Source organism: Lasioglossum baleicum, chromosome 16, assembly GCF_051020765.1.
Source record: "Lasioglossum baleicum chromosome 16, iyLasBale1, whole genome shotgun sequence".
NCBI classification, from domain to species: Eukaryota; Metazoa; Arthropoda; class Insecta; order Hymenoptera; family Halictidae; genus Lasioglossum; species Lasioglossum baleicum.
In genome coordinates, this window is record NC_134944.1 from 11,374,978 (window position 1) to 11,392,009 (window position 17,032).

The following is a 17,032-nucleotide window of genomic DNA, read 5'->3' on the forward strand; positions in this document are numbered from 1 at the left end:
TATAAGAATATTGTATTAGTTTATAGAAAATATATATTGTCAGGTGATGTTTAATATTTGAAGTTTTGGTAAATCCTAACTTCCTGTAATAATATTAACGACCGATTTTAAGTTGTGTAATTGTGGAAATATATTTGCCTTTGCATTAAGTGCTATTTGGAATAAAATGTTGTACTTCAACGCCGAACCATAATTTAATATTAACTAGCATTTAATTACTCATATATTACTTTATCTGGTCCATTGATAAAAGTTTGCACAAATTGTTGAAAATATTTCAAACTCTACTTGCACATACAGTGACTCCCATTAACATTTGAACGCTCTCAAAAAGCTGATAACTTTTTAAATATTGTACTATACGATTTGAACTTTTTGGAGAAGTTAGAGCAATTAGTTTACTACGTGATGTGAAAAGAAATTTTTTCAAAAATTGCAATTGGTCGGAATTGTTTAGAGAATACTAAACGTTGCATTTTGCAACTTCTTAATGTGGGCCCCTATTGAAAATTTAAAAAATATGTTTTATAGATTTTTATACATGCATATTCTGAAAATTTCATAAAAATCGGTAGACGCGGAGAAAAGCTACAGGCATTGAACAAAAATCCTTAGATTTATTTCAGTTATAGGCTGAAAATCATGAAAAATTGCAATTTTTACCAACTTTAAACGTTTGTAGCGTATTGCAACGTCGACTGATTTTGATGAACTTTTCAGAATATGTTTAATTGATACAGATCTACGAAATTTAAAAATTACGACACACTCATTTACATATATAATATATTAGTAATTTGATTATATACATATACAAACATCATAAAGCAGAAATATTTACATTCATAAAAAGAACTGTTTTCGGAGTAATTTTTATTAAACTTTGAAACAAAGTGTATTAAACTTTATGTTTATATTTGTACGTTTTCGTATCTGGAATGGGTTGTTTTCTAATTAACGTTTTCTCTTTCATGTAAGGTAGTAAAACTTCAGGAATCGTAATACGAGAATGTTTTGTTTGATATGTTTCACAAAGTGCAATTAACATACGCGGTATTGCACAAGCAGTTCCATTTAGGGTATGCACATGTAAACATTCTCCATTTTGTGTTCTATATTTTATATTAAGTCGTCGTGATTGATAATCTGTACAATTGCTGCAACTAGATAATTCTCCATATAATTTTCTTCCAGCCATCCAACCTTCCATATCAACTTTCCTGAATTGTATAAGATAATAAATTAAAGGACTGCAGTCAAACATGTCTAATAATATTATAGTAAACATTTATGCAAAGCCACACTTTTATATATTAATCTAAAGCAATTGAATTTAATGAAAATGCCACTTTTCACATACCTGTATGCAGGAGCCCCTAAATCATGTGGCGGCATATCAATTATTTGAAAATGTAAATTTAAAGAAGAAAATAAGTTTTCTTGAAGGTTTTGAAGTTCCTGGAACAAGTCCATAGACTTCTCTTGCGTGGAGCAAACGAACATTTCAACTTTTGTAAATTGATGAACCCTGGTAACATACAGACAAATTGATATAAAATGTCCGAATTATAATTTACGATTTATTTGTAAATTGGCAAGGTTTTAAGAATCGCATAATAATGGATTATATCAACAATGTTTCTTATAACAAAGAAAACAAAAAAGTTACCTGTATATTCCTTTTTCTTCTAACAGATGAGAAGTTTCTGCACGAAAACATCTGCTTACAGCAGCTAATTTTAAAGGTAATTCTTCAGTAGAAAATGTAGTATTCATAGCTTTATAAGCTAACGACATTTCAGCTGTTCCAGACAAACTATAATTATCTCCATAGGATGGACTTAAGTTATATACAAGAGTTCGTCCGTTATCTGATATTAATCCACATCTTTCTATAATATTAGTAGGAATAATGTCAGGTACAGAAACAAGTTTAAAGCCACTCTTCAATAATTGTTTAACTGTGTAGTGTACCAATGCTTCTTCCAATTCTGCTAAATCTCCCACAAATATGTATCCCTTTTGTCCTATCAAAGGAGATAAAAATTTGCTTTTCAACAATCTCAACGGTGTAGCCAGCTCTGTAAATTCTTTCGGATCAAAATCAAATTCTGGTTTGTGTCCGCATACTTTCAGCACCTTCGGTTCACTACCGTAAGATAGTACAAGCGGGTCTGTCTGATTTGGTATTTTACCTAGTTCGCTTAGAAAAGATTCTTTTGATTCTGGTTTTTGTGATAACTCGTGGACCTTGTCAATATCTCCAATGCCTTTTCTTGCCATTATATTATTAAAAATATTGTCTCGATTAGCTGGATCGCATAAAAAGTTTATGTCGTATTCAGGCTCTGGGATTTGTTGCATTAAGCATGTATGGTTTTGTATAGATCGTTTTTGAGACTGTAATGGAACGTACATAATAATTTATAATTCACATGTATACGTATACAGCGTGTCCCATGAACTTTGCCCTCTTGAATATCTTGATTACTTCAAACAATCCGAGAAAATGTTACTTACAGAAGTTGTAGGGTTTAAGAAACTATATGAAATGGTATTACTTTCATTATGGAACATATTCGATTTACATTTGACGTAGTGAGTATATCCTCGAGTACATTCCGTAATGAAAGTGATAGGATGAAAACAGTCAAATATATCAGCAATGGTAAGCTTCAGGACAAACACACTTCAGTACTTTTATACTGAGAATACGCCAATCTATCGAAATCGAGCATAAAAAATTAAACATTCCATTTAAAAAATCAAAGGTCTCTATATCTTCTGTACACCTCCACTTGCAAGAATAACATTTATATTATGTAGTTTTTTAAACCCTACAAGTTCTGTAATTAACATTTTCTCGTATTGTTTGAAATAACCAAGATATTCAAGTGGACAGTAAAATTTAGAAAGTAAAATTTAAAACATACCAAGGCACCTGCATAAAATCGATGATTCCTAATAAAACGATGAAATCCTTGTTTGGACCACATTTTAGCTATTGAAAATTGTCAATTTAAAATGTTCCAATATTTATTCCTGTTCATATAAATATATATTGCATTAGGTATATAAAAGTTGATAATATTTCATTAACCTAATGTATATATATATTTATGCATGTGTATTTAATTACATATGTAGTTTTTATACACGTAATAACAAATATTATATTTACTGTTATTATGTACTATCATGATTACTTTCAAATAAAAAGATAATATTTAACTATAGGATTTATATTTAAAATATTGTTATCAATTGCACGACCGGTATGCGGAAAATAATATTATCTTTGCGGCTTATACAGAATCATTCTTATTACAATTTATAGCAGTAACAGTAACGTACAGCTTTGTCGACTTATGTGCTTATGTATATATACTATTTAAGCCTGTAAACAGTATTACATATTAAGTAAATACTATAATATTAAATCTATACGTATTTAAATTTTATTCTAAATATATAAATATTTACATAAATTCGGCTAATTACGATTTATGTCAACAACGATTCTTGGATTATTAGTTCTATTATTATAAGTATTTGTTAATGAAATAAAAAGCAGTAAGTACCATCAAGTATTTGTACGATATAAGAAACAAATAGTTTAATCATTAACGGTGTGGCTTTAATGTAAAATTAAAGTTAACCTAAATATTTCATCATTCGCTTTTTAATTCAAAATGGAAAGTAAAATGTAATAATACATATACAGGGTGGTTTACCAGATATTACCACCTCGATTTTCGTCATTATTATTATTTGTAGCGAAGAATGTTTATATAAGGTTGAATGGTTTCGAGAGATGCATACTTTGGTGTTGTGAATCTTTTGGTAGGTGGACGCGTACAAGAGATATGAAGGCCATCAGTGTTTTTTTAATGGGATCGTATGTTTTTTCTTGCACCAATCGATGAAACTTCACATTCTCTATTTACAAAAAAGTATTAACCTACGAGAAACCATTAGTTAAGGAGATACTTTAATTCTAATAGTGTTGTTATGAAATCTGGTGAACCACCCTGTATACACTAATTTATGTTATAATGCTTAAATTTATGAATAATAACAATTCCAGATCATTATGGGTATCCGTATGATATCAAGGAAATGGTCTTCCCTGCGTTATTTTCTTTCTAATCGTAGCGAGCTTCCGAATAAGACTAGAAATTTAAAATATTTCGGAGTTAGTGTTTTCACAGCCGTTATGGTTTATAATACGTCTGGACGAACTGTTTTCACAGCGCAAAGCAAAGTAGATACTACAAACTTTATGGCAGAGCCTATCACTGATATCGAAGAGTTAAGAAAAAATAATAGTATGAGAAAAAAAATGGAATTATTGGTAATGAAAACTCAAGCAGACTTTTGCAAAGCTCTAGAGTCGTTAGAAGATCCAGATTATCGTTTTAAAACTGATAGATGGACCAGAAAGGAAGGTGGGGGTGGAATTACATGCGTTTTACAAGATGGAACCATCTTTGAAAAAGCTGGCGTAAACGTGTCTGTTGTTACTGGCACGTTACCACCGAGTGCTATACAACAAATGAGAGCACGAGGAAAGAAAATGGAAGAAGGTCCTGTACCATTCTTTGCAGCTGGTGTAAGCGCTGTAATACATCCCCGTAGTCCCATGATCCCCACAATACATTTTAATTATCGTTACTTTGAAGTTGAAAACTCAGATGGTACAGTTCAGTGGTGGTTTGGAGGTGGTACCGATTTAACACCCTATTATTTAGACGAGAATGATGTAAAACATTTTCATCGTACTCTAAAAGCTGCGTGTGATAAGCATAACTCATCGTATTACACCAAATTTAAAAAGTGGTGCGATGATTATTTCTTCATTACACATAGGGGAGAGCGCAGAGGTGTGGGCGGTATCTTTTTCGATGATCTCGACGAACCAAGTCAAAACGAAGCATTTCAGTTTGTAAAGTCCTGCGCAGAAGCTGTAATTCCTTCCTACATTCCATTAGTAGATCAGCACAAAGAAGACGCATATGGATATGCCGAGAGACAATGGCAATTATTGCGTAGAGGAAGATATGTTGAGTTTAATTTAATATACGACCGTGGTACAAAGTTTGGTCTATATACTCCTGGCGCACGATACGAGAGTATATTAATGTCTCTACCTTTGTCTGCTAACTGGAAATACATGCACGAACCAGAACCTGATTCGAAAGAAGCAATACTTATGGAAGTACTGAAGAATCCTAAGAATTGGTTGAATTTGTGAAGGTAGTTTTTATCAATCGAAAACAGCTATCAAAAATTACTTAAACTTAGTAGAAATATATTTATGTCTTGCGTTAAAATAGTGTATGTAATAGTTTGTTTTCTTTTTATATTTCATACACATGGAAAATGAACATCGATAAGAAAAACATAATATTGTATAAAAATATTACACAACATAGTTCAAACTCTAGAGTCTAGAGCAGTGGTTCTTTGGCTACTTGAGTGCAGCTCTTTCATACATGTTTAAAATTAATTTATTTTATTTTAATTTAGTAGTATTTTAATACAATTTCCAATCAGTCAGTACAGAGAAATTTCTACTCTATTTTTATCAATAGATAAGATTATTATAAAGTATGATATCCAGTTTTATTTAGTTTTTGGTTCTTGTAAAGAAATTTGGCTTTCAAAAGAAATCTAAATCGTTGTACTGCTGATACAGTAAAGTCACGATCTAGCTCCCATCGCGTGTTCCGAGCAGGGACAGAGATTGTGTAGGGAAACTATTCCTTTATGACTGCGTCGACCGCGCCGAAAGTACAAAGGATGCTGAACATAGAAAAGGACCGCGCGGCATCCCCGCGAGAGGCCCCTCAATGAAAGGGGTAGGCGAAGGGACAGTGATCGTGGAGATCCTCAGGGACCTAGATCGTGACTTTACTGTACTGCTGATATTTGGCTCTTTCGACTAACGAGTTTGCCGACCACTGGTCTAGAGTAACATCTAAGTGAACAAACATACTGTATACATACTAATTGTTTAAGGAATTGGGTGCTAAGCATGTGTAAAAATTGGTACATTTTATATGAAAATAATATTTATATATAACGAATATGTATATAGTGTATATATAATTTTGTAATGTACTTTTAAACATTACATAAAACAAGTTACTAGAATAAATGTTGACTCACACGCGAGTACTGTTTAATATACATATTTATTTATATTAAAAGTAACACTGCAAACTATGTACAATATACAAGATTTAAAAGTAAATGCATAAATTATATACGGTCCTTGTACATATAAATATATAGTACACAATATAATTGTATTATAAATACGATATAATCTCAATGTACTTGTTAAAATATTCAGTCTTAAAAACACACTTTATTAGCGGCAGAAGGTATCAGTATTCCATGAGGATATTTTTGAAAGCGATATACAATGTTACGTTATAGTTATAAATTATATAAAATATTACAAATAGATCATCAGTACAAAAGTATGTATAAAAAGGAAACGAATGTTAATATTATTTCACTATATAATCATATAAATTTCGATTACTTCTGTCTATATATATGTATAATGAAAAGACATGATTACAAAATTAGGGGAACTGGTTTTAAATAACAAATGTGGTTGTTAATGTTACAAAATTCGTTAACTATGTATATGTACACTTTCATGAATAAAAACATGTTCTAAAAGTCATTTAAGATGTATACACTTCTCTTATGTTTTTTCTATTTATAAAAAAAAATATATGGAAGATATTTGGTATTTTCAGAAAAGATATTAGTAGAAGATAGAATACTTTCTATACAAAGAATAATTTTAGTCATCATAGGAACTATACTTTATGAAAGCAGTGACATAATGTAATAAGTAGTCAAATTTCTTAGATTTAATAAAGTGTAACTATTATCGTTAAATTATGCTTGTTTTTTTTTTTGAATATTTTTACTAAAATAAATGTAAACAGATTTGATTAAACGCTTGTTTCCTTCTTGGCAGCTTGTAGATAATTGTTTTGATTTTTCAAATAAAATTTGTTGATCTCAGTCTGTTGTATACTGTTTAAGTTTGTGTTTTTGTTCACACTTTCTATATCATTGTTCGAGTCAAAATTTTTTACAATATTGCAAGGATTTGACGTAAGTAATTTAGTGTCGGTTAGACAATTGATAGTCTTCTCTTTAGACTCTTGTGGCACATTAGTGTGATTTCTGTTGGATAATGTGATTTCCATAGGGGAACAAGAATTGTATTCTTTTGTGCACGCATTAAGTTTCAATGCTTGCTCTAAATTGGGTGTACTCTCACTAATCAGGTTCTTCTTCGCGGAAAATAATTCAGATTGATTAAGTGATATTCGTGAAACAGAAACCCGATTAGACAAGATCGGACTTGCCGGACATTGTGGGTTTATTAATAACGACTTCGAGTGTTCACATTTCTTTGAATTAATAAAAGACGCGATGTCATTCAGCGAGTTGCAATAATTATTTTTCAAAGGTTTTGCAGTGTCGACTGGAAGACAGAACATACTATTAGAGTGAAATAAATGTAAGTTACTTTTCGAGTGCCGTTGTCTTGCTTCGTGAGATTCATTCATGCTTTGGCATCTTTTTCTTACAAATTGTTCTTCCACAACCGTTTCTGCAATCTCATAAATTTCTGGCAAATTATGATCACTCTTTTCGCTGGTCATTTGCGTAGCCGATTCTATTTCAGAACTATATTCTAAGCTACATTGCTGCGAAACATTTCGCAAGTGTTTCTCTTCGTCGCTTTTAGTGTCTACGTCTGAATCATGCGACGTAGTCTTCTGCAATCTGCAATTGTTGTTGATCTTACTGACATTTCGGAGAAGACTTTCTTGACCGATAACGAACCGCATTGGGACATTTCTTTCCTCCGACATACTGCCGCCGCTATCCGAGAGAATGTTCACGTTCTTAGTATCGTTTATCGGATTCAATTCGACGTGAATATTTGTATTATTTACTTTTGCACTAGTACTTAGAATAGTTTGACCTATATTACTTTCTAATTTTGCAGTAGATCGCGGTGCAGACATACAACTGCCAGCGTCACTAGTAGCACCGCCATCACCTTGTTTTCTAGGACCGAGATTATTATTCTTTGTATGACGGCGTTGCTTTTTAAAGAATTTCCTAGCAACGCCGCTTTGATGAGGGTTGTAAAACATCTCAACACAAGTCGGTTCCGTATACGTTGTAACAGAGTTATTAGATCTATATTGTTGTCGGTGTAACACAACTAAATTTACATTTGCTACTTTCCTGACATCGGGTAAAGATTCTCGATTGCTCAAAGCATCTATAAATTTAAATGCGTTACACGTTTGCGATCTATTCGTACACCTTGACGAGTTCATGGAATTGGAGTCAGACGTTACTTGGATTGCCTGAGAATTAGATAACGGTGGCACTAAATGCTGTGCTAGAGGATGCGTTGGAATCACAGGATTCGTATCAGAAATGCTTCTCGTTCTACAACACCGGTTCTTTCGCTTCTGAAGCCAGCAACTCATTTTCAACCACTCCGACTTAACATCGTTTCGTACAATTCCATAAAATACGAGTACGAAAATACCAAACGAGCTTGAGAAAAGCGAGTATAGTACGGAGAATATTATTTCATCGAACAACATGTACGAGCTGAATGGTTTCGCGGTTGCTGCTGCTGCAGCGAACCATGATACTAGATATAAAATAAACATAACTATATGACCTTTTAATTGTCTTATTTGAGTATGTTCAGGATCTACAATATCAGACGATATTTGCGCACTGTGTATGCTATTTCTATTTATAGGCAGACTCGTGCTTGGCTCCAATAATTCTAAATCCACGTTCTCTGTACCTTGTGTACCTTCGAATGATTGAGCAGTCACATCTTCGTTTCGAAGTGCACATTTAATAAGTAGATGGAAGATAATTAAGTATACAAGTAAGATTGCTGCTGGAAGGAATAGCGCAGCCAAAGCTGGACCTGACGTAAGAAAGCAATAAGAATGTCCTGCGTATTCCTGCAGATTTATTGCTCCAGATATACCACAAATTATCATGGCTATACCCCAGCCAACTAAATAAATGCCTAGCAATGGTTTCGGTATTGGTTCATCAGACAACTCGTTATTTTGAATGTCTTCGAGGTCTGGTTTTGAAAACTGATTGTACATATTACTGCAAATAGATTAGATTTTTATATAACGTCGTTTAATCATTGTAAATATAGTATATAGTATACAGGGTTCATTAATAAGGACTTCGATCTGATATCATTTCTTAGACAGTGTGTCCCAACTAACATGAGCACTTTAAATCCTAACGAAAATTTAAAAAATGTGTTTGTGTGGTCAACTCGTATAAATTATATACACTCTGAAAATTTCATTGAAATTGGTTTATGAGTTATAAACGATCAAAAGTGGTAAAAAGGCCGTAAATCATGAAAAATTGCAATTTTCATCGATCGCGAGAGCGTCCGAATAAAAATGGGAGTCACTGTACATTATGTGTATAAAACATATGTATCAAAGTTCTTATTGAGTCACTCTGTATACAGGGTCTGTCCGGAAAGTAATGCAACCACATTTTTAAAAAGAAATCTATTAAACATATGGGTACAAACCTTTAAATTGCTTCAAAGTAGGATCCTTGGGCGTCGACACATTTTTTCCAGCGCGATTTTCATGCTTCGTATGCTTCCTGGAAAGCGTTTTTTGGAACCTCTCGTAGTACCCTCGTCACAGCCTCTTTGACGCGTTCCACGCTTTCAAAATGGCATCCTTTTAGCACATTTTTAATTTTTGGAAACAAGAAGAAGTCGGCGGGAGACAAGTCAGGATTGTACGGGGGTTGAGGAAGTGTTGTGATCCAACTAAGAAGTACCGTTTACTGTTTTCCCCGTAATCTACGGAAAAGTTTTGGTTGGAAGTGCTCGACGAGGCTGCGACGAGGGTACTACGTGAGGCACCAGATAATGCCTTCCAGGGAGCATACGAAGCATGGAAATCGCGCTGGAAAAAATGTGTCGACGCCCAAGGGTCCTACTTTGAAGAATTTTAAAGATTTGTACTCATATGTTCAATAGATTAAAAAAAAAAAAATGTGGTCGCATTATTTTCCGGACAGACCCTGTATATTTGTGAAATGCGAAAAGTAATTACCTCGCAGTTGCTGCCATCCATAATAGACAGCACAAAGATAAATAGTGAAGCGTCAAGCCAATTCCTTGACAGATTTGAATGTTTTCTGTTTGATGAATGCCAACGGTATAAGAAAATGTTAATAATGCTACGGCAAACCAAGTATTGATAATACAGTGTTTTGCTTTTTTTGGCATAGCTATCGACGCGTAACAAATAACGTATGTGACCGAGATAATAGTTAAACACGTTATTGTTACAGCACTTCCAATATATATTGCAGGATTTAAGTACCTAAATTTTGCTCCAAGTAAACTAAAAAAGAAATTATATTGTAATTCGGAGAAAATGTCAAGATGATATCGAATACGTACCTACTACTACTTCTATCCAGATAAGATATATCTTGCAGAAGCCCATAATATCCTAGTCGATTGCAATGAAACAATATGAAATTGTTTAATTCGCTTCTCAAATAACAACCGTCGCTCGTCCATCCACCTGATTTATCAAGTGTTTCGTCCCAAACCATGGGCTGTAATCTCTTGCCAGTATAATAATAAGTTGGAATTCTTAACATGATGTACACAGGCTCGGTTAAATTTTTTACTGACATTCCAACTGAAAATTTCATCAATTTTATACATTGTTTTACGTAAGGCTCATGCATTTTTTCATGAATACGTATTAACCATACATACATAATTTACTCCCAATAATACACGATGTAATATCCATGTTGTTATTATTATTATTAACATTATTATTAATATTATCATTGTTATTAGGGAAGTTACTGTCAATATTATCGCCAATAGGAAATAATTTGCTATTGCTATATACAGAAATCATTAATTGGTGAGTAACGACTTCTTGCGTGTGCTCTAATAACGATGCAGGCAAATGTATCGAAGCTTCGATGATGTCTTTCGTATTTAGTGGAATAGTTCTATTGTTTGTGGTGCACTGTAAGAACTTTGATTCCGAATCACTAACGAAAGCAACGTTAGAGTACCATGTGCACATTAATCCGCTAAAACTATTGCGTTTTATCGTAAATTCTTCTAGAGCCATGTTTTTTCTTAACGATTGTATCGACGGAGTAAGTTGCACAATCTTCTCCACTGTTTTTATTAATCTTGTGCACGATTTGAAAGAAACTTCGGCTCTTCTTAATATGGCCTTCGGTAAATTATTCACAGTACTGATAATATCGAGTAATATAGTACCAAGATCCTTTTCTTCTACTAAAAAGTTCAAATACTTTTCAATAGTTTGCGTTATAAAATTGATTTCAATAGGATCAGTTACTTTTATGTCCTGTGCTGTGTAATTTTTAAATTTCTTTGCAGTTTCCAATAAATTGATCTTCGCTAGGGTAAGATTAACCTTAGAAAATTGTTCTAAGCTTTTCGTTGTCTGGGATATATAAGGGCACAGTTCTGTGTTTAGGTCTTCCCAATATCCTGTGCTGTTGCAATGATAAAATGCTTTCGAAGGCATTTGCATTGAACCTAAGAAATGATTGCCTTCGCATGGCAATTCTGCTCTCCATCCCACCACCGTTTTTGGCCATGTGTAAACACCTTTATTATTCTTAGTTACTGCAACACATTCGTTTATTGAATATTTGCTTGTACCGATTGTGAGTATGACAATGATGATCGTTACTTGTAGAAATGAATTTGCACTTTCGAATTGGTGGGAATTTGTAAAAAAATATTACATAATTGTTTGTAATACTACAAGTTGTACAAAAAAATTAATGTATTGCCAGAAGTTAAACAATTTGTTGATGAAAAGTAAGTTGAAAAGATTAAATACTTTGCTTACTTCGTGTGTAAACGACAATATTCAATAAAAATAAATGACAATATTTGCCATTTCCTAAAGATGTTCACTAATACAGGAGTATAAATTCATTCCTGAGGGTAGTAACCATCATTTTTTATATAATATACAGGGTCATCCGTTTTTAAACGGCCAAACGTTAACCAGCTGTAGAGGACCCCAAATGGAACAACTTTTACCCCTATCACTTTTTTTGTTTCGGCCTTGATTTCCAGATAATTGCAAAAAACCATCATTTTTTGAGTTTACATAAAATTAAATATCTCAGGACTCCAATGATGAATCTTGATGGTTTTTCCTTTGTTTAGTTTAAAATAAGTAGGGGCATCTTTTTTATTGAATAAACTTTTTTGTATGACCTTCGGATCATGGTTTTTTTGGCGCGGGGCACACCGTGGAGCCTGAAAGAAATATGTTGGAAAGTGGCGGTGTGCCCCACGCCAAAAAAACCATGATCCAAAGATCATACAAAAAAGTTTATTGAATAAAAAAGATGCCCCTACTTATTTTAAATTAAACAAAGGAAAAACCATCAATATTCATCATTGGAGTCCTGAGATATTTAATTTTATGTAAACTCAAAAAATGATGGTTTTTGCAATTATCTGGAAATCAAGGCTGAAACAAAAAAAGTGATAGGGGTAAAAGTTGTTCCATTTGGGGTCCTCTACAGCTGGTTAACATTTGGCCGTTTAAAAACGGATGACCCTGTATTCTGTACATATAATTCTGTGTATAATCTATCCTACCTGCTAGAGGACAGTAACGGGTTTGATCAGAAATGACAATCACGCTAATTGATTTTGTTCTATTGCCATTTACTGAAAGTAATAAACATCTCCACTGTCCATTATGTTCATCTTTAACTGAAATAATACTAAGTGAACTGAAAAAATAGCGATACAACTATATGAATGTACTGAAATGAAAATATCGATTTGGTTTTGTATGAAATATTAGAATACCTGTCTACTATTCCACTGTCCTTAAGATATCTATTATCAATTTTAATATTAGATAAACTTTTCTGTGGATCAGAAAATGCATTTAAGTCCATAACGTTGGTAGTAGTATTGGGATACCATAGCCAACTTAATTTTGCATTTTTATCTTCCGTAATACTCGGAGCTCTACACTTTAGAGTTAATGAATCTCCAGCAAAAACAACTTGATTGTGAATAGGTCGAAGTTCGATTGTAGGAGGTGACCACTGGCATTGAATATTTTCTGAATATCTTAATTTTTTTAGAAATTCTCCTTTCATATTTTCAGGAGATGTACATTTTGGAGCATTACTGAAACATTAAACACAGTTTATTGCATGTATCTTCGTGAAAAACGTAGTAAGAGTAAGTATGGTGAACAAATATACATTACATTAATTTTACAGAACTCTTATGAACCCAATCGCTAAACCAGTATAATTCACAATCACATTTCCATGGATTACCAGATAAGTCTCTAAAACAGAACATAAAGTTGACCCTCAAATACATTTAAGGGAGTAGACTTGTTTTTCCAGGATTTTCTCATTTCTCAATAATGCAAAGATGGGGGTTTTCTAGTAGTCGAAAGCGCTAGATAAAAGATCAGTCTACAGAGTGTCCCATGCAACTGGAACAGGCTGTACCTCCCAAACGGTCGGGAATAGAGGAAAATGTTATAAGAAAAAGTTGAATGGCATCAGACGGTGCATACTACGCAACTAATTTTATGCACTTTTGTGCATCGGTGCATCAGAAAAATGCAACTGCACTTTTTTTTAAAAATGAAAACCTACGTTTTTGACTGCATTAATCGATGCAGTTTGTTGTGCTCTACATAAAAGTACTAACATACTTATGCCCTAAACTTATTCGTTAAGAAGTCATCGTAGCTAAAAGTTCTCTGATTTACAGTAGCGGACAAAAGTTTAAGACCGCTCTAAAGAAGACGATAACTTTTTTAATATTGTACTATACGATTTGAACTTTTTCGGGAAGCTAGAGCAATTAGTTTACTAAAGGATGTGAAAAGAAATTTTTTCAAAAATTGCAATTGATCGGAATTGTTGAAAAAATACTAAAAGTGGCATTTTTAACTTATTTATGTCAGCCTATATTGAAAATTTAAAAAATACGTTTTATAGAAACGAGAAACCGGTTCGTCGCGGTGGCCCTCTCGCGGTCGCGGTCTCGCGGCCGGCTCGTAGGCGCGGAGTTCCGACGGTGCTGTATTGGTGGGGATAGTTTCGCGCCAGGAAGGATGTAACCGTCACAAAGTCTACTTCCTTAAGTTATGCCTAAATCTTGTTGCTAGAATCACCTTATGTACTGTTTTCTTTACTTACAACTGTTTCAAAGATTTAAATCGGTAAAAGGTGCCCTCCTTTAATGATATTAATTTATTTTCATTTAATTTCCTAAAATATATTTGAAAAAATTAATACAGACAGTATAATTAAACCTTGTGCGCTGTTCAGGAATTTAGAATATTTACGATTTGAGAATTGAGAATCGAAGTAGAATTGTAATCTAAAAATTAGGATCTAGTTCCTCACTCGCACGCAATGTATACAAACTGCTGATATCAAACTAATGTGCATGTATATATCTCAGGAATAAAAATTATAATTAAAAGCAGAAGTCTGTTTTGAAATCAAATTAGCCCAAACTGTGCACAAAGTTTAAGAAAAGCAATGTAATGTAAGACATAAGAAAATACGAAGTAACATATGAATAATAAACTTACAGTCTTTTTAAATTGGATAATTTTTGAAATGCGTAAGTATCTATGGATAAAATTTGGTTCTCACTTAAATCTCTAAAATTAAACATATATGTGGGATTAGTATTTGTTTTTAACAAGATAATATATGAAAGCAGTAGATACCTAGTCATTGGATTTTGTAAAACTTTGATAGAAAGTATTCTAACAAAAAATTTGACATTTTCTTTTTTTAATTGGTCACAATTCATATTGAAAATGTGAAAACAGGTTTTTAATAATAATGGCTCTTCATTAAATGATGTTATCCAGAGATAAATCATTATAGTGGCTCTTTGTTAACCCTTTCAGTGTAATAGACATAAATATATGTGCATTTGATATGAATAGACTTCAGATTTCATGCATTTATTGCAAAAATAGATCACATATGAAACTGTAAAGATGCTAGAAAAATTTAAAGATATTGTTACTCTGTTTCCAACTTATTAAAGACTACTAGAAGTCTACTTATGAACATGTTAAATGTTTAATCGATATCTGTGTAAGATTCGTTTATATGAAAAAGCATTTACTCACAGAGATAGCTAAAGGATTAGCTAGGAACTATAAAACATCAACAGAGAGAAAGTTTAGGTCGGAAGGATTACACACTCGAAGGGTTAAAATACGTTACTCAGAATGAAGTTGCTAAAATACATTATTCAGAATAAAAACTTTCTATCAAAGTTTCATCATAAATAGCTTATATCGCTTTTAATTCAAAGAACAAGTTTTAATAGTAAGTATTCTCACAGTCTTTCCAAATTTCCAAGACCATTAAAACAACCTTCCCCAATATGCGTTATGTTGTTTTGCGATAGATCCAACCGTTTAAGGTTTGTCAAGTTCCTAAAAATATCAATGTCAATGGCAAAAATATTATTTTTGCTCAAATCCCTGCAAAATATTATACGATGAGCAGTGAAACAATTCATATTGTATATTGTAGTTTAGAAGTGCTTTGTATATATTTATTATGAAAAATACTCTCACAATTGCACCAATTCCAAACTGATGCTATCGAAATTAATATTTTTAATATCCTGCAATTCGTTGCTGCATTTAACACGTAACCATTCAGCCTGTGCACCAAGTTTGCATGTACAATATTGTGGACATGTTTGTACTGTTTTTCCTCTTGCTTGGGTTAAAATTAAAAACACAAGTGCAGCTCTCATCATTAGGGAAGACTTTTATCTACATTATAACAACAATAATCAAACCACTTTAAAAGGTTAATATGAAATTATGAGTGTTTGTAACAATTTCCGTTTACAAAGTAATATTTTCAGCAACAAAAAGAAAATAGATATCGAATAGAGTAATTATAACTTCTTTTGTTTACACAGTACAAACTACAATGTTGTCGAATGTACATATAATTTTCAATCATAATCAACTATGTTCATCACATAAAAACAAAGATAAAGTAAATATTTCTTGTTAAAGTGTACAATACAGTTATAAATTGAAAATACTTACAACATTCACGATCACGGTAATAATTGTATTTGTCACATTCTTGTAATGTCAAACTTTATACGTTTCTCTCACATATTGTCCGAAACTGTTTGCGAACATTCATTGTAAATAATCACAGAGGTACAAAAGCATTGTCACAATAAGCACCGCGGTCTCTATAAACTGTTATAAACTATCGGCTACATATACAGAAAACTTTCGATAGTAGGTCCAGTAGAGTAGGTCTGTCTCTCCGACAGATTTGAAGCAAGCTGTGTTGCCAGTGTTGCGTGAGTTTTTAGTGGGGATATCATACAGTTCATTCACGGGGTTCACGGTAAAGATATACACTATACACCACATAATACCTGATTATACCAGAGAGGAAATGAGAGTATTCACTTCTGTTGACTTCTGTGGTCCCGGTATAGTGCTGCCGCCTACTCTCGTCTTTAGCCTGGACCATAGACTTAAGATTAATACAGACGAGCTATCTGTACAAACATTGCATGCAATATCCAATACTTTTCAATTTCATCAATAAATGTAAATATAATGTGTCAGGTAATGAATAATAACCAATTAATTTGGAAAAATAAAGCATTATTAGCACGTATATAGAAAAAATGTTATACTCCATACTCCATTCGTATGATTTGGCGGGAACAAACATACGTGATGCTTCGGTTTAAATGTTGAATATGACATTTATAAAGCTTTTTCTTACTTATCGACAAATTACTTATTCTATATGCATTGTTAACGGACAATTTAGTAATGTTACTTTTTACACCTTCCTAATCCTG

At 32.7% G+C, this 17,032-nt stretch overlaps 3 protein-coding genes across 11 annotated transcripts; 1 reads left to right on the plus strand and 2 right to left on the minus strand.

Moving 5' to 3' along the window:
- Positions 1–856: 856 nt before the first annotated feature.
- On the minus strand, positions 857–4,034 carry Serrs-m (Seryl-tRNA synthetase, mitochondrial). 9 transcript variants are annotated; one of them, XM_076441666.1, is made up of 5 exons: positions 3,823–4,034; positions 2,934–3,001; positions 1,670–2,400; positions 1,361–1,528; positions 857–1,220 (listed from the first exon to the last, which is right to left on the minus strand). In XM_076441666.1, exons 1-5 carry the CDS (start codon positions 3,875–3,877, stop codon positions 899–901), a joined length of 1,344 nt encoding a protein of 447 aa, XP_076297781.1. In that variant the 5' UTR covers positions 3,878–4,034; the 3' UTR covers positions 857–898. The 9 variants fall into 9 exon arrangements, with proteins under 9 accessions (XP_076297781.1, XP_076297786.1, XP_076297784.1 ...); XM_076441671.1 differs by having other exon boundaries at positions 2,934–3,042; positions 3,823–3,948; XM_076441669.1 differs by having other exon boundaries at positions 3,735–3,944.
- Coprox (oxygen-dependent coproporphyrinogen-III oxidase) lies at positions 3,435–6,699 on the plus strand. The gene is made up of 2 exons (XM_076441678.1): positions 3,435–3,573; positions 4,088–6,699. Exon 2 carries the CDS (start codon positions 4,094–4,096, stop codon positions 5,252–5,254), a length of 1,161 nt encoding a protein of 386 aa, XP_076297793.1. The 5' UTR covers positions 3,435–3,573; positions 4,088–4,093; the 3' UTR covers positions 5,255–6,699.
- Positions 6,655–16,616, minus strand: Remo (Remoulade). The gene is made up of 12 exons (XM_076441660.1): positions 16,248–16,616; positions 15,759–15,962; positions 15,519–15,662; positions 14,748–14,819; positions 14,347–14,418; positions 13,395–13,478; positions 12,983–13,312; positions 12,767–12,903; positions 10,868–11,770; positions 10,541–10,787; positions 10,188–10,481; positions 6,655–9,201 (listed from the first exon to the last, which is right to left on the minus strand). The coding sequence occupies exons 2-12, from the start codon at positions 15,944–15,946 to the stop codon at positions 6,978–6,980; spliced, it is 4,695 nt and encodes a 1,564-aa protein (XP_076297775.1). The 5' UTR covers positions 15,947–15,962; positions 16,248–16,616; the 3' UTR covers positions 6,655–6,977.
- Between the last annotated feature and the right edge of the window lie 416 nt (positions 16,617–17,032).

Excerpts from the sequence above, each read along its gene's own strand:
- Serrs-m (XM_076441666.1), bottom strand. The coding sequence starts at position 3,877 with ATGGCCTTCATATCTCTTGTACGCGTCCACCTACCAAAAGATTCACAA. Across the intron at positions 3,002-3,822 it reads AAAAGATTCACAACACCAAA|CTAAAATGTGGTCCAAACAA; the intron begins GTATGCATCTCT and ends AATTTTCAATAG. Across the intron at positions 1,221-1,360 it reads TTAGGGGCTCCTGCATACAG|GAAAGTTGATATGGAAGGTT; the intron begins GTATGTGAAAAG and ends TATACAATTCAG.
- Coprox (XM_076441678.1), top strand. The coding sequence starts at position 4,094 with ATGGGTATCCGTATGATATCAAGGAAATGGTCTTCCCTGCGTTATTTT.
- Remo (XM_076441660.1), bottom strand. The coding sequence starts at position 15,946 with ATGATGAGAGCTGCACTTGTGTTTTTAATTTTAACCCAAGCAAGAGGA. Across the intron at positions 14,820-15,518 it reads CTTGGAAATTTGGAAAGACT|AGATTTAAGTGAGAACCAAA; the intron begins GTGAGAATACTT and ends GTTTAATTTTAG. Across the intron at positions 10,482-10,540 it reads CTGGATAGAAGTAGTAGTAG|TTTACTTGGAGCAAAATTTA; the intron begins GTACGTATTCGA and ends TTTCTTTTTTAG.